This window comes from Cricetulus griseus, chromosome 3 (assembly GCF_003668045.3).
Source record: "Cricetulus griseus strain 17A/GY chromosome 3, alternate assembly CriGri-PICRH-1.0, whole genome shotgun sequence".
In the NCBI taxonomy this organism is placed as follows: Eukaryota; Metazoa; Chordata; class Mammalia; order Rodentia; family Cricetidae; genus Cricetulus; species Cricetulus griseus.
In genome coordinates, this window is record NC_048596.1 from 55,854,557 (window position 1) to 55,878,015 (window position 23,459).

Consider the following 23,459-nt stretch of genomic DNA (forward strand, 5'->3'; position numbering starts at 1 on the left):
AGAAGCCTGGCCTGTAACTCACAGAGATCTACTTGCGTCAGCCTCCCAAGAGTTGAGGCTAAAAGCATGACTGACATTCCAGGGAAATTGAAGCAGTGCTAGCTTGGTGTGTGTGTGTGTGCGCGCGTGCGTGCATGGGTGTGTTAAGTGTAGTGCCCGAGAAGGCCAGAAAAGGGTGCCTGATTCTCTGGAACTGGAGTTCCAGGTAGTTCAAAGTCACCATGTGCATGCTGGAAAGTGAGATTGAAGTTAGAGACTCCTGCATGCTAGGAGACCTTTGAACTTGTTACCTTGTCTCAGCCTCACCAGCAATTGGAATTAAAGTCCTGTGCCATCAGGCTTTGCTTTCAGATTTTGTTTTTGTTCATTTGTAGTTATTGTGTATGTGTGTACATGTAGACACACCATGTCATGAGTTTGCAGCAGAGGAAAACTTCCAGAGTGGAGAGTTAATTCTCTCCTTCCACTGCATGGGTTCTGGGATTGTACTGGGTGTTCTGTGTGTCACCTTGACATGCATTATTAAAGAGACTCATCAGAGGAAGGAGACTCAATTGAGGAAATGCTAAGATGAGGCATTTTCTCATTTAATGATCAATTCGGGAGGACCCAGGCCATGGTGGATGGTGCCATCCCTGGGCTGTTGGTCTTGGGTTTTTTAAGAAGGTGAGCTGAGCAAGCCATGGGAAGCGAGCCAGTAAACAGCTCCCCTACATGGCCTCTGCATTAGCTCCTGCCTCCAGGATCCTGCCCTGTTTGAGTTCCTGTCCTGACTTCTTCAGTGATGAACAGCAATGTGGAAGTGTAAGCCAAATAAACCCCTTCCTCCTCAACTTGCTTTTTGGTCCTAGTGTTTCATCACAGCAATAGAAACCCCAACTAAGACAGGGATCAAAGCCAGGCGTTGGTGGCACACACCTTTAATCCCAGCACTTGGGAGGCAGAGGCAGGCCGATCTCTGTGAGTTCGAGGCCAGCCTGGTCTACAGAGTGAGTGCAGCTACACAGAGAAACCCTGTCTCGAAAAACAAAAAAAACAAAACAAAACAAAAAACAAAACAAAACAAAAAGGATAGGGATCAAACTCAGGTTGTCAGGGTTGGCAGTAAGAACCTTGACCCAATGAGCCATCTATCTCATCAGTTGTTTTAGGGTTTTTTTTTTTTTTTTTTTTTTTTTTTTGAGACAGGGTCTTGTTGTGTGGCTCTGGTAGGCCTGGCACTATTGATTTCCAACTTGAAGTAATCCTCCTGCCTCAGTCCTCCTGAGTGCTGGTATTACAATTGTACACTACTAACCTCAACTAAATTATTTTTCTTAATTTCTTTTTAAAGGTAAGGTCTCATGTAGCCCAGGCTGACCTTACTATGTAGTCAAGGTTGATCTTGAACTTCTCATTTTCTTGCCTCCACTACTGAGTGTTAGGATTATAGGCGTGTACCACTATGCCCAATTTATTTGATATGGGAATTGAACTCAGGGCTTCTTGGATGCTAGGCAAGCACTCTGTAGACTGAGCCACATCCTCATTTTAGCACCAAGAATTTCTTTGCAATCTCACCATTTCCACATCCATGGGAAGGATTCCCACACAATGCTCTGGCAGCTTCTTCCAGCTAAAATGAGGAGATTCCCCCAATTCAGTTACATTCCACAAAAGCGTCCCACCAAATGCTTAAATGGGAGACCAGGCTGACATCTCTTGTTCACTAAACTGTCCTGTCACGGTGCTTTGTATCTCCAACCCTCCCCTCTCCTGGTGTCTGTGTACATGTTCCACAGCTAGAAATGGGAATCCTACTGCATTATGCCAAAAAGCATCTGGAGAACATGGTAAGGAGTCTTAGACACCTACCCACCAGATACACACAGACACTGGTGTGTCACCAAAGCTGTTCAGACCAAACCTGGTAATTCTGTGCCCAATGCTGTCTCTGGTGGGTTGGCCAAAGTTGGCTCTGTCTTGTTGTTCTTGTTGGTCTCAGTTCCAATCCACTCCCAGTTGGGTACTTCCTTGTGCCAGCTTCCACTCCCCACGTCTGCCTCTTGGGGCTTTTGTTTACTTCTTAAGTAATTTCCTGGGTTTTAATTTTTTTATGTATATGAGTGTTTTGTATGCATGTCTGTGTATCATCTGCATGCCTGGTGTTGGTGGAGGTCAGAAGAGGGAATCAGATCCTCTGGAACTGGAGTTTTGGGTGTTTAAGTTAGCATGTGAGTGCTGGGCATTGACCCAGGTCTCCTGCAAGAGCAGCCACATGTTCATAACTGCTGCTCCATGTCCAGCTCCACGTTGTTTCATTTACGAGATCAGGCTAGTCTGAAACTCACTATGTAGCCTGGGTTGCCTCAAATCCACGATCTTAGTACTTTCATCTCCCTAGTACTGGGATTCAAGGTCCTTGCCATCCCACCCAGCCCTTACTCCAGCTGGCTGACACCCAGAACTGAAGGATGGCATGTGGGGCCTGCATTCCCAGTGCCTAGAACAGATCTCCAGGAAAGCCTGTTGAAGAAACTCAAGTGTTGGTCTGGAGAGATGGCTCAGCAGGTAAAACATGGACAACATGAAGACCAGAGCTCAGGTGTGCTTGCATACATGCCTGTAACCCTATCATTGAGGTGGGGCAGAAAGTCAGGACTGCTGGGGCTTTGCTGGGGGCCAACTACACACACACAAAAAAAAGCAAGCACAGGTTCCCTGTCTCAAAGGAAGGAGGCAGAGAGTGATGGAGGACTCCTTTGACTTCTGCATGTACCTGCACAGCTGTACACACGTGCATATGCCACACAGGCATGCACACGACACGTTCCGAGAAAAAGGGAACACCTGTCATTCGTTAACAGGCATTTCCTAAGCACCTGCTATAATGCCAGGCACTTGAGAGGAGGGGATGGCGAAGTGGCTGTAGGCAGCCTCCAGTGCATGCTGCTCCTCAGTTAAGTATAAGGACCATAGTGTCTCCCACACTGCCTGCTAAGAGGCCAGTACTTGTCATAGAACCCCCTGATTAATATGACAAAGGAGACAGGGACAAATGCTGTAGTAGACAGGATTAATTAATTTATTAATGGCCAGCTACATTCATCCACACATGCATTTCTAAGATTTATATCCAGACAGCATATGGTATTTATTTACAGGAAATGGACAGATTAGGATACCAAAATCAAACCTTGGCTGCGGTAAGACTGTTTTGTTCCACATTAAATTAAATATAATAGTCTTACCTCCTCCTTTCGACGTACACTGTGAAAGCGCACCCTTCCTCCTTGTAAGGAATATGAAATTGCATTGGTAACTGCTCAGGAGCAGCAAGGACACTGGAAACCTGAGAGAGGAGTGTAACGCTTGGACACTAGCAGGGCTCCTCGGGTAACACAGGTTAGTCAGTGGTCATCAACAGTGAGATTTAGGTGTCTCTGGCTTACTGTTTGTTTCTGCTTTTGTATTTATGTCTTTTGTTTTCTTGCTTTTAAGAGGAAGAAAATCTTTGGCCCTTTTGTGTTTTAGATTACAAAATTATACATGTGTGTCTGTAAGACATGCATAAGCTGTTCAGCCAGCACTTCTTGGCACTTCTGGTCACCCTGCCCCCACTTTTGTGCTACTGCTAGCACAGGGGCAGGAACTGAGCAAGGCCAGAGGGCGCACTGAAGTGGCCGGAAAAATAAACACATGATTTAAAATACCAATAGCTAAGCTTGTCAGGACAGGGTGACAATGGGGAGGGGGGCCCATTATGCTTATGTTTACAAATACCAAACAGACTTGGTACAGAATTGCCTTGCAGTCCATCAGGCGCTTTCAAGAAAGGCACTCCCATTGAGGGATGGCATTTGGGTACAAAGCACCCATCACTTGAGACCCCTGAGTCTGTCACCAAAATGACCTAGTCTTCTATGGAACTGAGAGCAAGTCTCCTCTCTGGCTGGGTGGGATTAGAAGGTAACCCCACTGATGTCTAGGGTGTGTGTCTCCTAGCTGCCTGTGAGGCTGCCTGTGTTAGTTCTGCTCCTCTCTCAGTGACCAGGGTCCCACTCCCCTTGCCACCAGCTGCCAAATAAGCCACACTCTCCAGCTGGTCTCCAGCTATGGAGCCTGTGACTACCAAGCCCCTCAACACCCTCTGTTAACACACTCCTGTCATTTTGTTGCTTAATGGAACTGGCAGGCAATGAGACTCAGCATCACTGCCTTCACCAGGGGCCTGGTCTTCTGGGAGTAGGGGAAGTGCTTACTTAGGGGCATCTCTACGTAGGAAACCACTGAGGGGAAGCAACATCCTCACACATTCACCCTAAGACTTCTCAAATTAGTCTTCTCTAATGCCCCCACTTACCAAGGGGCTTCCGTCTTTAAGGCACTGGGTTTTGAAGACGTGTGAGGATGGTGACATTGAAGAGGTGGTATTCTGCTTCTTGGAAATGTGACTCCCAAAGGGATGATGGCTGTCACCCACAGCAGAACCTTAATCCCCAGGCCCAAGAATCCCATTAGTGCATTACATGTGTTAGCTTCAGTTGTCACCTCCACTGGCTCTGAAGATTCTTCCCACAAGTTGATGTCTGTCCTGCCTGGGTGGAGTCAGGCACCTTCCAGTCCCAGGTATTTATAGTTTGTCCCCGAGGAAGTCTTGTCACCAACAAGTGTGAAGCTACAACCCCAGTAGTCCAGGAATTCGCCAGTATTTTAATGCCTTCATCCAGGATGATTCAAAAGATTTCAGGGAACTGTGCCCAATATTCCCGGAGCCAGGGCATCTCTGGATGTAGCAGGGTCGTGCTTCACATAGTGGAAACTACTGTTGTTCTAGGGAGACAGATGGTAAACCTTCTGGAAGGAAAACTGAGTTCTATAAGAGCAATTTTCTGCCAATCCTACAATCAGGAGCAACACCTATTCATTTGGTTTGTATTACAAGAGTCCGTTTTCCTTCCCTGTGGCTCAGGGGGGTTACTTTTTGGAATTGACGGTGAGGCCAAACAAGTTGATAATGTCTATCATGGCTTGTTTCACGTGCTTCCCAAATCGGTGTGAGTCCTAAAGGAGACAGAGGGCAACACATCAGCAACCATGCAAATCCCAGCAACAGAGGCTGAGGCAGGAGCATGGACTGATAAGGGCTGATGCTGCCAATGCCATCAAACAGCCTTCTGGGTGGGTGAGTTGGGGGGGGGGCTCCCTCAGGCAGCACCAAGTTCATGTGAGGCCAGAACTTGATCACAGAGTTGTTCAGAATAGAGAGAATGACAGAAATACATTCACATACACAAAGACTTAAGACCACGACTACCAGCAAAGGTAGGTAAACCAGAATAAACATATGCCTTTCAAATGAGTGAGACTCATCTATGTGAAAATAGCTAATGCCAGGTGTTGGTGGCACATGCCTTTAATCCCAGCCCTCGGGAGGAGGGACAGGCTCCAAAGCTACACAGAAATCCTGTCTGGAAAAACAAACACCCAAAAACAACAAAAAAGAAAACGATATGCTTCCTCCAAAAAAACTTTTCTGGGAAAAAAGGAGTCCCTAATATACTCACTGTCTCAGGGCTGGAGAACTTAGAAGAAATATGGAAGTGGATGAAATTTTCTCCCACAATAATGTACGAAACACCATAGCCATCATCAGCAACCTGCAGAGAGAGAGGGCAGTTTCAGCACTGGGAAATGAGATCACGAGTATGGGACTTGCTGTTCTCAACAGGAAACTGAACAGCAGTGGGGCCTCACTCTGGAATCCCACCACCAGAGAGGCTGAAGCAGTGGGTTCAAGGCCAGCCTGGACTATGCAGTGAGTGGGTTTGAGGCCAGTCTGAGGACAACGGGATGGGCTTGAAGTTAGTGGGTGGTCCTGGCTGCACTTACCGGCCCAAAGCCACCTCCACAGGACACATAGTCGGGGTGTTTCTCAAAGTCAAACAGTTCCACCTGTTGCTGAGGAGTCTGGCTTGTGGATAACCTCCATGGCTCAGATAAAACCTGTGACAAAGCAAAAAAATGTTCAAGTGACACTTCCCCACCCCCTTCTCCTAGTGAACATTGTCAACTTGACACAGCTGAGAACCACCTGGGGGTGAGCATAAAACATTCCTGAGTAATTGTGTCAGGCTGGCTTGTGGACATGTCTGTGGAAGACTGTCCTAAGTGATGCAGGAAGGTCCAGCTCAGTAGGTGGTTCTGTTCCCTGGACAGGTGTCCTAAGCTGTATAAGGAATCTAGTGGAAAGGGCACTTCTTGTTCTTGCAGAGGACCCAGGTTTGATTGCTAGAATCCACATGGTGGTTCACAACTGTCTAGAATTCTAGTTCCAGGACATCTCTCTGAGCACTGCACACACCTGATACACATACATATATACACACAGGCAAAACACTCATGTGTAAATGTATTTTTAAGAATGCTGAGCAGATTTGAGCCTGCGCAAAAGCCAGCAAGGAGCATGTCTCCATTGTTTCCAGGAGTGTGCCTCCATCGGTCCTGCTTAGGTCCTACCCTGACATCCCTCAGTGATGGACTGTGACTAGGAAGTGTAAGCCAGATTAAACCCACCCCTCCCCAAGTGGCAAGTGTTTTATGGCAGCAGAAGAAAGCAATATAGAACACCCTAGATCTACAAAGATGACACCAGCTAACTATCTCAGCAACAGAGGAGAGGCTACCTTAAATGCCCTCCCCTGATTATCAGATTGATGACTGACTTATATGCCTTCATCCAGCAGCTGGTGGAAGTAGAAGGAGACACCCATAACTAATCACCGACAATGTGATCCACCGACAAGGAGGGACGCCAATAAGGCATCCGATAAGTCTTATAAAATATATTTATGATCATTGAGACTGAGCTAACAGATGAGGAATCCTAGTCATTGGCCAAGCAGCATTGTACCTAATACAAGTTTCTGTGTATTCATTTGGGCCTAACTCAGGCAGGCGGCTGGTGTAAAGCTTACACGTGGCGGTGAGGCTCAGGCATTTGACAGAAAGATTTATCGTAACAGCCCACCTCTAGATTTTCAAGGATTTCTAAACTGGTTATTATATTCAGCCACTGTTAAAAGCCTGTAACCCCAGCATTCAGGAGGCCGAGGCAGGAAGATTGCTGTTGAAGGCTAGCCCAGGCTACAAAGTGAGATCCTGTCTCAACAAAACAGAAAAGCCAGGCTGAACACTAATAATCCTAGCACGTAGGAGGTAGAGACAAAAAGGTCTGCAGTGCAAAGCTATCCTGGCTACAGAGTGTGTTTGAGGCCATAAAGACCTTGTCTCAAAACACGAAAACCAACAATCCCAACAACAATAACAACAGTTTTAGAAATTTGGGTGTAGTAGTACATGACTTTAGTCCTGGCTTCCTTAGGATGTTGAGGCAGGAGAATCATTTGAACACAGCAATTTAAGAACATCTTGACCCAATATGGTGAGCCTATCTCAAACTGAAAAAAAAAATTAACTCACAAATAATAAGAACAAAGATGAAGCCAGGTGTGGTAGTATATACCTTTAATCCCAGCACTTGGGAGGCAGAGGCAGGTGGGTCTCTGTGAGTTCAGGGGCAGCCTAGTCCATATATTGAGTTCCAGGATAGCCAGGACTACATAGTGAGACCCTGCCTCAACCAAAAAAACAGACGGCTGGAGAGAGGGCTCAGAGGTTAAGAGCACTGGCTGCTTTTCCGGAGGACCTCTATTCTCAGCACCCACATGGCAGCTCATGACCACCTGTGACTCCAGGTATAGGGGACCTGATGCCCTCCATAAACACCAAGCATGGTACACAGACATACACCAGGGTAAAACAGCCACACATACAAAAAAATAATAGAACAAAAGTGAGGGGCTGGGGAATGACTCGGTGGGTAAGAGTGCTTTCTGTGTAAGTGTGAAGACCCAAGTTTGGATCCCTAGCATCCATGGGGAAACAAACAACGATAACAACAACAACAAAAAAAAAACAAAAAAACAGAGCAGTATGCATGCCAGCAACCCCAGCGCTGGGTGTGGGTGGAAACAGTACTACAGGGTATTTCTGGCTGCCAGTCTTGCCAAAAAAAAACCCTGGTGAGCTGACCCTGGAGGTTCAGTTCTCAAGGGAATACGGTAGAGGGGTGGTGGCTTCCACTTATGTGCATACACTTGCTCACACAAGTGCACACAGATGTACATACACAGAGAACGAAGTTGACAGATACTCAGTGCTCATCTCTTCCTAATTCTTGCCATATTTTACTAGCACTCAGCTCTTGCTGCTGTCAGGAGGTTCCAATCAGCCTTTCCAAGCTGCTGAGGAAGTCCAGTACCAAAGTTGCAGCATGCATCGCTACATTCCCATTGCCTTTCCACCCACGCTGATGTGCAAGGCTGGAGCAAGTCTAAGATCTGTTCCCAACAAGCAGGCTGACCATTCAACCTGGCAGGCAGCTTACCTCCTTCAGGAAAGGGGAGTCAACTGCGAGATACTTGGATACCACATAGAGGCAGAAGAGGTGGCGGTCGATGCCGGCGCCCGTCATGGCGAGGCGGTACATGTGCTGGTGCTTCTCACAAGCTATCTTGAACAGCTTGAGCCTCTGCTCCACCTGAGGGTCAACAGGACAAGGACATGCTTGTGTGCTAGGCCACTTTCTCTTCAGTGGTCTGCAAAAGGCTGTGGGATGTGTCCTGGTTCTAGACCAAGATGTCTTGACAGAGCCCACCAGCCCACCGTCCCTTCCCAGATTCTTGCCTCAAAAGGGCTGCCAGGGTAGGCTGGTTGTTGGAGAGGCACTCTGTGTGGAGGAGTCTGCTATGTATACACCCTGTGAGACAGCCAGCTGTGGACCTCACACTGCTAAGAGTTCCTGTCAAACCTGGTGTTCTATTCCAGATGTCCCTCAAGTTTATTTTGTCAAAGACGAGTACTAACTCCCCCCTGGCAATTCTGTTAAAATGGGGCCTTGAAGGCTTCAATATGACCCGGGTGGGATGCTTCAGGAAATGAAGACAAGTGCTTGCTGCACAAGAGCATGAGGACCAAGCTCATTCCTCAGGGCTTGCTGACCACCAAAATAGCAAGCTCTAGATTCAGTGAGAGACCGAATCTCAAAATACAAGGTGGAAAATAAGGAAAAAGACACTAACATTGACTTCTAGCCTCCGTTCACACTCACATACACATGCACACACACACACACACACACACACACACACACACATCTCTCACACACATCTCACACACACACACAATCTCTCACACACATCTCACACACACAATCTCTCTCTCTCTCTCTCTCTCTCTCTCTCTCTCTCTCACACACACACACACACACACACACACAATCTCTCTCACACACACATCTCACACACACAATCTCTCTCTCTCACACACACACACACATCACACACACACACACCACAACAGATACATTTAGGCTATTCTGGACATTAAAACATCATCTGAGTAACATGCCCTTTACATGTATGTGGAGGCGCTGACCCTCCTATGAAAGACAGGGTCTCCCAGGAGCATGCTGAACCATCTAGTGACAGATGGAGCCACTTGCCATTTTTTTTTCTAGAGGAAAGATAGCCCCAGTTGGGGGTCTCTTGCACTCTATTGTCTGTTGGTGGTAAGCACCTCTCCAGGGGCATGGGCACCTGGGCACAGTTCTGAATGTGGCTATGTGCTAGCTGGGGGCCAGCAGCAGACTGAATTCACGAGTCTACTTCTTCACCATCACAAGGCTACTACAGAGCTCCTCGGAGGCAGAGCACAGGAAGTCCCAGCTTTGTCTGGTAGAGTGAGCTACCGGCTTAGAAGACTCCCCAGTCAAAGTCCACTGACACCAGTCATGGGTGTCCTTCTGTCTCCTGTTCCTGTGTTATGCCCATTCTCATGTGAAGGTTCTCAGTCCATATAATCTCATTCCCCAAAGCTCAGTGGACAACACTCTCTTTGTGTGCGTCCCTAATGAACTTCATGAGTGCTTTCTGTTCCTCTGCAAAGGGGAAAGCATGAGGTGTTGGGGGCAGAGGAGCAGCAGGGGAGGAAGAGGGTGTGAGTGGAGGGAAAGAAGGAGGAGGGGTGAGGATGAAGGGCTAGAGAGCCTCATAGTCAGGAGCTTCCGGGAAAGCACGCACCATGCTGTGTTCTGCCACCACAACCTTACCGTTTTTGTGGGGTCCACCATGGCCATCACGAAGTTGCAGGACTCTGTAGTGCAGGAGCGTACGGTCTCTGTCCTACCCTCTCGGAAGAGCCGAGTCATGGAGGCTTCATATGTGAGGCAGAACTTGCCCATGTCCTAGGAAGGCAAGAAACACAGTTTAGGGCTGACAGGTGGGAGTGACCATCTAAGTCTACAGGGAGTGTCCCTGTCTAGGGCAGGTTGTTCCCTCCCAAGAACAAAAGTCCCTTCGACATCCTCCCTCAAGCATAGACTGCTTCCGCCATCCTTTAGCAGTGTTCAGAGGAAGAAAATGGAAATGTCACATAATCCCAACTCAGCCTAGAGCATCGAGGAGCTGATGGCTTCTTCTTTAATGGAAAGGGATGTTAAAGGTCAGACATATTAAGCAATTTGTCCTCTGATCACATTAAGTATTTCCTCTGACCACACTGTAGGATCCAGGGCTTACTATAGGGTTGTTTTAAGATTTATATTTAAAACTGTTATGTGTGTGTTTGCCTCCATGCATATATGTGACTATGTGAATGTAGTTCACAGAGCCAGAAGAGTGGCATCAGATCCCACGGAACTGGAGTTACAGGTGGTTTTGAGTCACCCTGCAGGGGTGCTGACAACTGAATGGGGTCCTCTGCAAAGGTTGAGCCATCTCTCCAGCCATTAGAAGGTTTAACTGTTCATTTGCGAATATCTCACACTCTCTTGTCCATGATAGAAGCTACTGCCTGAGAGGGATGTTACTATAAACCAATGGTGATCTGCAGTATGACACTCTACACCTGGTACATCAGAGACCTGAAGGGCTTGTGTTTGGTGTCGGCTGCCCTCCATGCTAGACTTTATACCTCTTTCCCACTAGGGAAACAGCCCAGGTGTGTATGTGTGGGTGACCCCAAAAAGCTCATGATGAGCCCAGATCCTCTCTTACCTTGTAATGTGCCAGCTGCAATGCCAGCTGGATGAGGGCATCGGGGCTCGTCCGGCACTTCTTGATCAGCCCTTTGCCAAAGTAGTCAAATGGGAAGGAATGCAGGTCCACATCATTTGCCAAAAGACTGGCGCTGTTCAGGGAAGTCTCTATGACCTCCTGACACTGCAGGGAAAGAGGGAGGCTCCAAGTCACCGGGGAAGCATGGCAGAATGGGGCAGGGCAGAACCAAGTCTGGGAATGTGCATTTCACATTCTCTGCAATTTTTCTGGAAAGGCTACCTGGAAGCCCCAGTGAGGGAAAAGTACAGCATCTCTTCCTCACCCTGTGAGCAGTGGGGAAACTGAGTCAGGAAGCACAGCTCCTGCTGCCCATGAGACTGTCGTAGAGTGCAACAGAACATGACAGGCAACATCATCAGAGCAGCTAGGGTTGCGTGTAAGAAACCTCCAAGGCAATCCTCCCCCACATCCAGATCTATGTTCAGAGGGTCTAGCAGGAGAGGGCATCTTCTCTATGCCCTTGATAGGATGATGGCCCTGCTCTGTAAGGGGAAGGTTTTCTTCCAAGAGGTGGGCAGCTTCAGGAAGGATCACCAAGAAGGGGACACCTGCCTGGCCAGCCAGATCAGATGAATTAACACTGGAGATCACTTAGGTGACAAATGTCATAGCCAGATTGCCCTCGCATTTCTTGTAGTTATTTGTATGTGATTCTGCCCTAATCATAAGTGGCCTTGTCACCTTGGAAGATGATAGACTATGTGGGTGATGGAAAGGTACCACAAAGTAGAACTCCATCTACGGGGCAATGAGGAAGCCATCATCCACACTGAGTCTGACCTTCTTCTGGCACAGCTGCTCCTGGGGCCACACACTCCTGGCCCTCACCTAGGCTCCATGAGCAAGCCCAATACTCAGACTATGGTGAGACCATACTTTGATTTGTCACTGGGGTTTCTGAGGGGCAGACTCTGTGTTTTCCCAGGGAAAGACTTCCCAGAGACTCAAGGGACCTTCAACAACTGTGGGTCCCTTGCAGAAAGCAAGCTCATTTGTTCCCTGCTCTGGTGGCCAGCCCACACCCATGAGCACATTGGGAGCACTAGTGGACTCATTGGACTATTGTTGTTATTTTATAGAAAAGCAGGAGAGGTAGCTCAGCAATTAAAGAGTGTGTACTGCTTTTGCAGAGGACCTCAGTTCAGTTCCCAGCATCCCTATCAGGTGACTCAAACTACTTGTGTCTCCAATTCCAGAGAGTCTGACTCTTCTGGCCTCCAAGGGCACTCTACACACATACACATACCCACAAGGGCATATACACATAATTAAAAGTAAAATTTATAAAGATGTCATTGTAAAGATTCAAGCATTATGCTGGCCTGCCCTGTTACCTGGCAGAATGCACTCAGACAGTACTCTGGTCAGCCCAGGGTTCCATGACTAGCACACAGACACAAAGGACCCCTTTAAAAGAAAGACCCTAGCCCACTTATGCTCTCTTTCCTGCTGTTCCCCTGGAGCAGACAGAACTTTTCCTGTCTCCCTCTTCTCTTCTGTCCTCTGTCTCTGTGTCTTTTTATCTTTTTTCTCTTTCCTCCCCCCCTTCCCTTTCTAATAAAGCTTCTTGCTTAAGCTCTGTCTGCCTGGCATGTTTGTCCCCCACCTTGGTCACCTTCACCTGTCATGGAATCTGCCAAGGTTCCCTTGTTCTTTGTCATAACAGTCATGAAGTTGGGAGGGAGATGTGTCAGGGAGGACCCAGGGGGAACTGGAGGAGGAATTGATATAATCAAATGACACTGTTTACACATGTGAAATTCTAGAAGCATTAAATAATATTATTTTTAAAGGACAATAAAGAGATCAGTGTTGGGGGTGGGGGTGGCAGGTGGAAGCCACAGCTTGTTTAGAGCAGTGACTGCTGTCTGATGCTGTGACAATAGACACATGATACTGTATGACTGTCCAAACCTACACAACCTATGCTACCCAGCTGACCCTGTGTAAACAGGAATCTGGTGATTTTCCAGGAAGCTTCACACACACACACACACACACACACACACACACACACACACACACACACACACACACACACACACACACACACACACACACACACACACACACACACACACACACACACACACACACACACACACACACACACACACGCCACTCTGGTGGCGATGCTGAGCAGGGCAGGCTGTGTGGCATCCAGGAAATACCACATCAGCCTCTCAGTTCTGCTCTAACAAAAGGTGTGAGTGGTCTGTGGCCTAGTCAGCCCCAGCCCCAAGGTCAGGCTCTCCCCAGAGGCCATGTTTCTCCATGGACCCCACACTGCAAGGTCTAGAACTTTAACCACAGGGAAAAGTGCTTTTCAGGCCCCAGAAATTCTGATAGGCTGGGTGTTCCAACCCTAACACCTCTTCTTTGCACGCTCCTATTAAAAAGAAATCCTTTATTGTCCTTTAAAAATAGTATTATTTATACTTCTAAAATCTCACATGTGCAAATTGTGTTTCAGAATCTTGTTTTTTGAGACAAGGTCAAGCGGTTCTCCCGCCTCAGCCACAGGGACTGAGATGACAGAAGTAGGCCACCTTTACACAGCCCCAAAGTATCTATGGGGAGCCAATACTCACTGTTTTAAAAATTATAAATCACCAATCTGGGAGCTGGTGATTTAGCTCAGTAGGTGGAGAGCTTGCCAGGCCTGCACATTGCCCTGGGTGCCATCCCCAGAACCTGGCTGTCCTGGAACTCGCTTTGTAGACCATGGTGGTCTCGAACTCATGAGCCTGCCTCTGCCTCCTGAGTGCTGGGATTAAAGATGAGCGCTAACACCACCAAGCTATGATTTATGTTTCCATCCTTATTTGCAGGGAATTTACAGAAGCTCAGCGACTTCACAGTTGAAATCTCAACAGAGAGCTGAAAACTGAAACCTCATTTCCCCTAGCAGCCCAGGCCCCTTCCCCAACTCTGGTCAAACAGCTTCCTCTCTGTTTGGAAGAGAGCTCGCCTGTCAAAGGAGCTCAGGGCAACTCTGGAGCACCATGGTGAATGATGGTCTCTGGATCAGCAGACTCACCTCTCCTGGGATATCCCACTGTAGCCTGGTGGGTCTGGGGATGTTGGGGTTGGTTTCTCCTCTACAATGCCCATCCTCTGCATAGCCCAACTGGAAGACGTCAGTGGCCATGACATACTGAGGAGAAAGAAACAGAGAATGCAGAGAAAACAAGTAAGCACAGTGCCTCCTCCATGCTCAGCACAGAACGCACCTGGGACCAGTCTTGGAAGTGATGGCAGTGCCTTCCTTTCCCAGTGCCCACCAGATGGATGGTGGGGGGCCCATTTCAGTTTAACACACACAAAATAAAGCTTACAAACCCCAAAGGGCAGAGACCTAGAAGCTCCCAGACAGCTGGGAGGCCAGGCCCTGAGAGGTTAAAACTGTGCTCTAAACCTCACAGCAGGTCACGTCCTGTGTATCTCTAAGAGTCCATCTGCACACAGCGTTTCTGTCTGTAACACCACTGTAACACCAGGGAAGCACAGGCATCCGCCAGGATACGCCTCGCTGTGCTGCGTCCGCCTCTTCCAGGCTTCACATCTCAGAATCAGCCCTGTGGCAATGTGGCACTGTGCCTCTAGGATGACAGCCAGGTCCCCAGCACTCTCCTAGGCACCCGGACTGCACTCCAGAGCCCAGATTCCATCAGGCGGAAAGGAAACTAGCTACTGATTCTACTTGCATCCCTGGCCTAAGGCTTTACCTCCCTTAGCCTTATCTTGATCAGACTTGCTTTAAAGGCTTAGCCTGGGGGCTGAAGATGAATGACTCTGCTGCTAAGTGTGCCTGCAGCTCTGACTGAAGTTTGGGATTTGGTTCCCAGCTCACAGCCACTCATAACTCCGGTCCAGGAGATCTGACACCCCCTTTTGGTTGCTGCAAGTACTGCACTCATATGCACAATAAACCTTAAAATCAGCCAGACCCTGTGGATATCTTATTGACTTTCTTCTTTATCTCTCTCTCTCTTTTTTATGCTTTTGGGTTTTTGTTTGTTTGTCTGTTTTACTCCGTGGCTCTGATTGCCCTCAAGTTTTCAGTAATCCTCCTGTCTCAGCCTCTTGAGTGCTGGAACTAGAGGCATGTGGCACCATTTATCCTTTTTGGTCTGCCATTGATATCTATGCTCTGTGTGCTGCAAGCTGCCTGAGCCCCAGAGACCTTCATTACCCAACGACAGCTCTCCATGTGTTATTTGAAAGGTCCCTGGGATATTCTGACAGGCCTATACCTTTGGGCTGTGCAGAGCTTCCCCGGGCTGTGTGTGAGCTGCAGTGTCTGGGGGCAATAAAGGTGAGGCACCTATACACCTGGGCTGACAGTGTCCACACTTCTGCTGGCATCAGCTCAGGGCCTGGCAGGGACATAAGCCTAGCATATTGCCGTTTGGAATCTGTGTCTTAGGAGTGTGCTCGTGTCTTAAAGCCCCAAGTTCCTGCTTCTCTTCCATGTGAGGAACCTCCCATGGCTGAATTAGCAGCAGCAGCTGGGACTTTGCCAAGACACCAAGCAGAGGTCAGTGCACCTGGGGGATGAGAGCAGGTGCCACAAACCTCTGGGGGTATGCTTTGGGGGGGAGATAGGGTCAGCGAAAACTAAAGAAGACCTCTCCCGCGGGGCAGTGGTGGCACACACCTTTAATCCCAGCACTCGGGAGGCAGAGGCAGGTGGATCTCTGTGAGTTCGAGACCAGCCTGGTCTACAGAGCGAGTGCCAGGACAGCCTCCAAAGCCACAGAGAAACCCTGTCTTGAAAAAAAAAAAAAAAAGACTTCTCCCCTCATGCAGGAGCAGGAAGACACAGCATGCACTCTGCAGTTGATTCTGTACCATAGGAAAAGAAATCCTGGGTACAGAACTGTAAGAAGAAACCAAGATGCAAAGTTGTAGCTGGGTATGGCAACACACAGCTGTAATCCCAGCAGCACCCTGGAAGCTGAGGCAGAAGGATTGCCATGCATTGGATTTTGGCCTGGGTTAAATAGTGAGACACACACATACATTTTAATAATTAATAATAATTAATTATTTAATAATAATTCTTTCTGTTTGCCCACAAACTAGGCTACGTGAGAAAACTAGGAAGTCTAGAAGTAAATTTATTATTTCAGAACGAACCAAGCTGTGTGAGCTGAGAGTCACTGTGTGACTTCAGCTGCATCAAGAGACATCCATGTGCCTATACTCAAGGAACATACATTACAGGAAACCAAGACTCAAATGCTTTCCACTTCCTGTGTGGAACCACCACCAGTGAAGAACTTTGTACTGTACGTAAGAAGTCCTCCCACAGGCTCATGTGTTTTAATACTTCATCCCCAGTTGGTAGCACTGTTTTGGATGCTATGGACTCTGGGAGGAGTGTGTTACTGGGAGCAGGCCTTGAGGTCTACAGCCAGGGCCCTGCTTCCTGGGCACCGGGAAGCAAGTTAGCAGCCCCCAGACTTCACTGCTAAACTGGGCTGTGCCCTCTCAAAGCCTAAGCTGAAAGAAATCCCTTCTTGTCAGGTATTTGGGCACAGACAAGAAACGAAACCGATACAGAGGATTAGACAAATACAGCCAAGTTTAAGTGGGTCTGGTCCACATTCAGCAACAGGTAAGAAGGGTGTGGCTCACCTCCCACAGATGGCCCACGATGGGGGCATCCGCCCAGGAATGCTCTGCATTCATGCCTATCTTGCTGTTTTTGAAGACAACAAATGTGAGGGACTTGTCAAACCACCTACAGAAGAAAACGTGATCATGAACTCTCAGGTTTACATCGACAGCGAAACCTAAAAGCTTTATGTGTCTTTCTTTCTGCTTGGGCTATGGCCTCTCTCCACACTTGACACGTTTCTGTACCCCAGGAAGGTGACAATAAAGGGACACACAATCATTTATATCTTCTTGTACCAGAGATAAAATGCAACACGTGTTTCCCAGTGGTGCCAACTACTGTAATATGGGACTAGCACATGTCCTCTCAAGCAAGGCCTGGGAGGCCCCTCCTCACTTTACAACCCTGGAAAGGGGATCCAGGAGGGCAGGACCACAGCATCTGTGCAACCACAACCAAGGCCAGTGCTGACTCCTGGGACTGACCCCATTCTGCCCTGTGTGCTACCTTCTGCTGGGAGCCCAGTAACCCACAGGTAAGAAAGGTGGTAGGGAGAGCAAAGGAAGGTATCTCAAAACCATCTTGCCTGGGCCATGTGTGGGAGCCTGGGTGGAGGGAAGCAAGCAGAGCCTTGTTGTTTTGTTTTGGTTTTTGGTTTTTCGAGACAGGGTTTCTCTGTGTAGCTTTGGAGCCTGCCAAACTAGCTTTTGTAGACCAGGCTGGCCTTGAACTCATAGACATAAGCCTGCCTCTGCCTCCCAAGTGCTGGGACTAAAGGCGTGCACCACCACCACCTGGCTGAGCCTTGTGTTTTGATGCTCATTCTTGCCAGTACAACCCTCAGGGTGGGGTGAGACTCAGAAAGGCTGCTCCAAAGCATACCCAGGAACATCTGCCACAACCTCCCACCAACCTTGGAGATTAAAGGGAGGAGGTACCTGTCAAAACACTGGCCATGCAGCAGAGATTTGGCGTAGCTGTCTATGGAAGCCTCCGGGTCCTCCTTCCTGTATCCCTGCTCCGATTCGTCCAACGTCACAAAGAATGCTGCCTTCTCCACCGAATCCAGGGACTGCTTATTTTTCCCACGTGCAAAATAGGTCTGCCGACATTTTGCCCAAGGCACTCTGTAGCAAGAAGGAAATGTCTCTAAAGACAGTTACCAGGGATGGGCAGATTGCTCAGTGGACAATAGTGCTTGCCTGTCAGCATGAGAACCTGAATTTCATCCCCAGAGCCCACATAAAAGAGCCAGGTGTGATGGTACATGCTTGATATACCAGACCTGAGGAGACCAAGACAAGATCCTCAGGGCTCACTGGTCACCCAGGCCACCCAAACTGGCAAGTTCCAGGCTGGTGAGAGAACCTGTCTCCAAAACAATGGGGATGGGATGGCTAATACCTGAGGAACAATACCGCCCCCCACCCCCCAGGACATGAATATACCTTCACAAAGACAGTTGACTGGGCATAGGATTTGGATTAAATCAACAATAAATGCTCAGAATTCAGTCCAGCCTGTGGGTGCAGCTGCCAAGGAGGGGCACCCTTCCCTGCCCAGACATCCCCCAGCAAAAGATACAACCAACGCTGAAGGACCCGGCCCTTGAGCCAGGCTCTGCCCTGAGCCTTTCTCAGGCATGAGTCCACTGATGTCTTCAGAAGAAGAAACCTGAGGCACAGAGAACAAACCACAGCTACTTTGGAGCAGGGAATGAGTGAAACCATCTGGCCCCTGGACCCAGATCACATGATACTCCCAAGATGATCATCCTGTGCCCACCATACTGTTGACATTGGTGTGAGGCCCATGTCCCTTCAAAGCCACCCTGCAGTAGCTTCCTCCCATTTCTCTTGGGTCCCTCATTCAGTCTCCAGGCCTTCTGCAATACCTCCATTGCCTACCTCCACCCCATTCTCTGGCAACACCCACAAATGCCACAGGTCCCCAGCCCTGGAGGCAGGAGATGAAACTGGCTTCCCTTCTCAGTCTCTGGCCCAAACGTCAAACAACACACAGCCCTGTTTCTCATGAGTGCCTGGAGCAACTCCTAATCAAAGCGTTTGGCCCCTAGCCTTGGGTCCTGCAGCAGCTTCAGAGGAGCTCTGTGGAAGATGGAGAGCCAAATCCCCTCCCCAACTTTCTTGTTCCACCTGCTCCTTATTCAGCTCAAAGCAGGGCACAGGGCAGGTCTCTTTCCCACAGTGAATCAGGGACTCTAATCTGACCCCTTTGCTTTCTTGGAGCTGGCCTTATTAAAGCCAGCCTCACTTGACGGGGGAGGGATAGGAAGTCAGCTTGGAGGCATGAGAATCTGTGGCCTTCACCTATCATCCAAGAACTGAGAAGGTGGAGCCAAGAGGATCCTTAGAGTGCACTGGTTTGCCAGAAAAGTCAACCAGTGAGTTCCAGGTTCTGGAAACAACCTTTTCAAAAAAAAAAAAATGGAGAGCAATATATGAAGACACCCAGCGTTGAAATGCATGCACACATGTGCACGCGTGTACACACACACACACACAAACAAACACACACACACACACACACACACACACACACACACACACACACACACAAAGACAAGTCTCCCTGGCTGAGGGCTAGTTCAGTGGTGGAGCACTTGCCTCAGAAAAAGAAATCAATATGTACACATGGTAGTTGAGAGACTGGAAATGGGAACCATATTTTCTGCAAGAATACTAACAGTGCTTGCGAGTCCCTCAAGGGTGAGAACCAGAAAAGCCTACATAGGACACGAGCTATATTCACTCGGGAACAAGTGACTGTGCCAAACAAGAAATTCTTAAAGAACCCATATCCAAATGCCAGTGTCAAAGAAAGAGCTTCAAGGCTGACTGTGGACCCCACAGTTGTGAAGGTTTGGTTCAAGAACCAACAAGCAAAATGCAAGACACTCAAGTGTGACACTCAGCAGAAACAAGTACACCAGCAGTCACCCAAGTCCAAGAGCAACACCAGCAGGTATGTCAATTACAGCTTCAGGAGTTACTTCAATTCCAATTTCAACAATCACCCCAAGCCCAATGTCAGCCGTCACCTGTATTCCGTCACCTGCTGTCACCTCAAGTTCAACACCACCAGTTCCCTCAAGTCCAACACCAGCTGCCACCTCTAGTCCCACTTGAGTCACCTCAAGTCCAACATGAGCTGTCACCTCTAGTCCCACTTGAGTCACCTCAAGTCAAATACCAGCTGTCACCTCAAGTCCAACAGCAGTAGTCACCTCAAGTCCATCATCAGCTGTCACCTCAAGCACAATACCAGCAGTCACCTCAAGTTCAATGCCAGTGGTCACTTCATGGTGGAGTCAATGCCAGTCTATCCCAGAGTAAGGAGAATACACCACCACAAGGCCCTACCAGCATCGTGCCTGAAGCCCACATTTATACCAACAAAATGATGCCCTCATTCCAACTCTGCCTGTACCCTGACCTTAAGGACTCCAAGTATCCACCTGAGGGCCATAAGATGGTCCATTTTGGTTGTTGCCAGGACTCTGCCATATACTGGCTCCGGCCCATCTTGAGGTCTCACAAAAGCCTCTAGTACTTCCCGTTAGAGAAGATAGAAACAAGGATGACTCATATTTGACATGTTTTTTTGGGGGGGGGCGGTTCTTGTGTTGTTTTTTTTGTTTTTTTTTTTTTTTTGAGACTGGATCTTCCTATATAGTCTGGTTGGCCTGATATTATGTACACCAAAGATGACCTAGAATTCATGGCTGTCCTGTGACTTCCTACTCCCACAGACTGGGATACATCCTTTTTGAACTTATTTATTTTATTATTGAATTGAAACTAGGCTTCCTATGTGTTTCCCAGGATGCCCTCATCTTGAGTATAAGAACCTTCTAGAACCATGGGATGAGTAGGATCGTCTAACTTTAATCCCAGCACTTGGGAGGCAGAGGCAGGCGGATCTCTGTGAGTTCGAGACCAGCCTGGTCTACAAGAGCTAGTTCCAGGGCAGCCTCCAAAGCCACAGAGAAATCCTGTCTTGAAAAGAGAAAAAAAAAAAAAAAAGATCAGCCTCAGTCACATAGCAAGTCTGAAGCCATTAATAAGTGTATCCATAGCTACATCTTCACTTCTTCCATGTGCCCTTGTGTGGCATTCCCTACTGCCACCACACACACACACACACACACACACACACAGACCTGTCTGTCATGTGCTGGATTCAGCTGTCCTTGTGGCCCACCATCCAGGAGTCAGACTCAACACCATGAAGCAACATAGTGCTCTCTGCTCTGGTGCTATTGCTGGCATCAGTGGGGATGGGCCCCTTGAGGAAGAGCTCCTCAGAGCACCATGAAGCCCAGACCCAGGAAGGTTTGCAATGCCACACACCTGTCTGCAGCCGTGAGGGCGGCCAGCTTGGCTTCCCCAGGCTGTGGCTCTGAGGGGTCATCCAGAATCTGCTGCATCTGCTGCTCCAGCTCTCGGGGCCTCAGCAGCCTCCCATCATGGTACAGCCAGACCTTGAAGTAGCGCCCCCTGTGGTACACGACAATGTGCCGGCTGTCCTTGATGTGTTGGATGGTGTCTGAGATGGTGAGGACATAAAGGGAGAGACAGGGAGTCAGGAGGCCTTGGTGGGAGCCTCAGATCTGAGTGTTTGGCTTTTTGAGAGAGAATCTCATGTAGCCCAGGCTGGACTCAAACTCCCTATACAGACAGCCAAGGATGACCTTGAACTCCTGGTCCTCCGGCCTCTACCTCCTGAGTGCTAGGATTACAGGTCTGTGGTCCTTGATTCCAAACTGAGTCACTCTCTTTGGCTTAACCAGCCCTCCAAAGCCTCGGTTTCCTTGACTCTGAAACAGGGTTGGAACATGTAGTTTGAATGAGATGTCTCCCGTAAGTCACAGGCATTTGAATACTTGGTTCCCTATTGGTGGCAATTTGGGAAGGAGTAGGGGTATCCTTTGGGATGGGCATTCTCCTCATGAATGGACATCCAGTTCCCACACAGTTCATGAGTCCAAAGCACCCAGGCCATGTGGTTATACAAGAGGGCGCCCTGGAAAATGTTCTGATGAAGAAAGTGCAAAACTCCAACATGAAAGCTGTTTCAGGGGCTGGAGGGACAGCTCTGTGGTTAAGGGCACCTGTTGCTCCTGCACAGGACCAGAGTTCAGTTCGAAATACCCACATCGGGTGGCTCATGACCACCTGTAATTCCAGCTCCAGGGCATCTCATGACATCTTCTGGCACACATACATTTAAAGAGATACAGACACATACATAAAAATAAAAAGCAAAAATAAATCTCTAAAAAATGACATATTTTAGCCAGGCATGATGGTGCCCCTGGGAGGATCAGTACTTTAAGGCCAGCCTCAGCTACGTATCAAGTTAGAGGCCAGCTGGAGCTATACAAGGCCCTGTCCTGGGTGGGGGGGAGATGAAGTGTGGGTAAAATCACTTGTTGCACAAACCTAGTGACATGAGTTTGATCCCGAATCCATGTAAAGGCAAATGTAGTGAGTCAGTCCCAGAGCACTGTCATCGAGCTGCACGTGAGTGCTACAGTGTGGCTGTGTCCCTCCCATAATCATACACACAAATAAACACAATGACAAAGCTTAAAAAGAATTAACAACAAAAGATTGGTTACAGGAGTACACACCTTTAATCCTAGCACTGAGGCGACAGAGGCAGGTAGATCTCTGAGTTCAAGGTCAGCTTGGTCTACACAGGGTTCTAGAACATGAGACCCTGTCTCAAAAGAAGAAAGCAAACAGACTAGAGAACTAAGTAGCAAGGCCCCTGAATGCCAGCAAGTGGTTATATGACTCCACCAGGGACACTACATTTAATAAATTATTTATTTGTTGTTTTTGTTTTTGAGACGGTTTCACTAAGTAGCCTTAGCTGGCCTAGAACTCACTCTGAAACCAGGCTGGTCTCAAACTCACAGAGATCCACCTGCCTCAGCCTCCAGAGTGCTGGGATTAAATGTGTGCACCACCACATCCAGCATTACCCAGATTTTAATATTTATAATCACTACTATTAAAGACATGACAGAGCCAGCGAGATGGCTCAGCTGATAAGAGCATCTGCTGCCTAGCCTGACCCCACATGGTGAAGAAAAGAACCAGCTCCCTCAAGATGTCCTCTGGGGCATGCATCTTTGAAGGGTCTCTTAAATTTTTAAAAATTATATTTATTTACTTATCTTGTGTGGTGTGGGTGCTCAAACATGTAAGGACAGGCATGCCATGTACACATGGAGAGGACTGAGGGCAACTTGTGGGAGTTGGTTCTCTCCTACCACAAGGGTTCTTGGGATCAAACACAAGGGCTTGGGGACAGGAACATTTATGTGCTGAGAGGTATCCTCGATTCCATCCAGTCCCCTTCTTGAGCTCTGTGTCCTGGCTGACAGACACTAAGGGCTCGGCTCCCTCACATACCTCTGTATCCCATGATGCTTCGCCCTTCCACCGCCCAGAAACAAGGGCAGACTAAATATTTCCTCCCCTAAGTGGCTTTGCTTAGGTATTTTGTCACAATGTTAAAAAGTGACCCTGTAAGTCTTCATGGTACCAGCTGGTATCCATTGTCTTCCCTATCTTTTCCAAGGATGTCTTAGGTTAGAAGGCAGATTATATGAACATGCTGCTCAGGCCAGGAGGCCGACA

The 23,459-nt window shown here is 48.3% G+C and overlaps 1 protein-coding gene across 1 annotated transcript in view; it reads right to left on the bottom strand.

Annotated features, from left to right (window-relative positions):
• Positions 1–3,043: 3,043 nt before the first annotated feature.
• The window catches only part of Cpt1a (carnitine palmitoyltransferase 1A), a 63,007-nt gene continuing 42,591 nt past the window's right edge, over positions 3,044–23,459 (bottom strand). Inside the window, exons 10-19 of the mRNA XM_027408785.2 lie at positions 21,159–21,354; positions 17,724–17,912; positions 16,803–16,908; positions 14,200–14,316; positions 11,097–11,261; positions 10,151–10,285; positions 8,429–8,581; positions 5,872–5,985; positions 5,547–5,639; positions 3,044–5,043 (exon numbers count right to left, since the gene is read on the bottom strand). Of these exons, the coding sequence (XP_027264586.1) occupies positions 4,957–5,043; positions 5,547–5,639; positions 5,872–5,985; positions 8,429–8,581; positions 10,151–10,285; positions 11,097–11,261; positions 14,200–14,316; positions 16,803–16,908; positions 17,724–17,912; positions 21,159–21,354 (1,355 nt within the window). The 3' untranslated portion in view covers positions 3,044–4,956. The remainder of the gene's footprint in view (positions 5,044–5,546; positions 5,640–5,871; positions 5,986–8,428; positions 8,582–10,150; positions 10,286–11,096; positions 11,262–14,199; positions 14,317–16,802; positions 16,909–17,723; positions 17,913–21,158; positions 21,355–23,459) is intronic.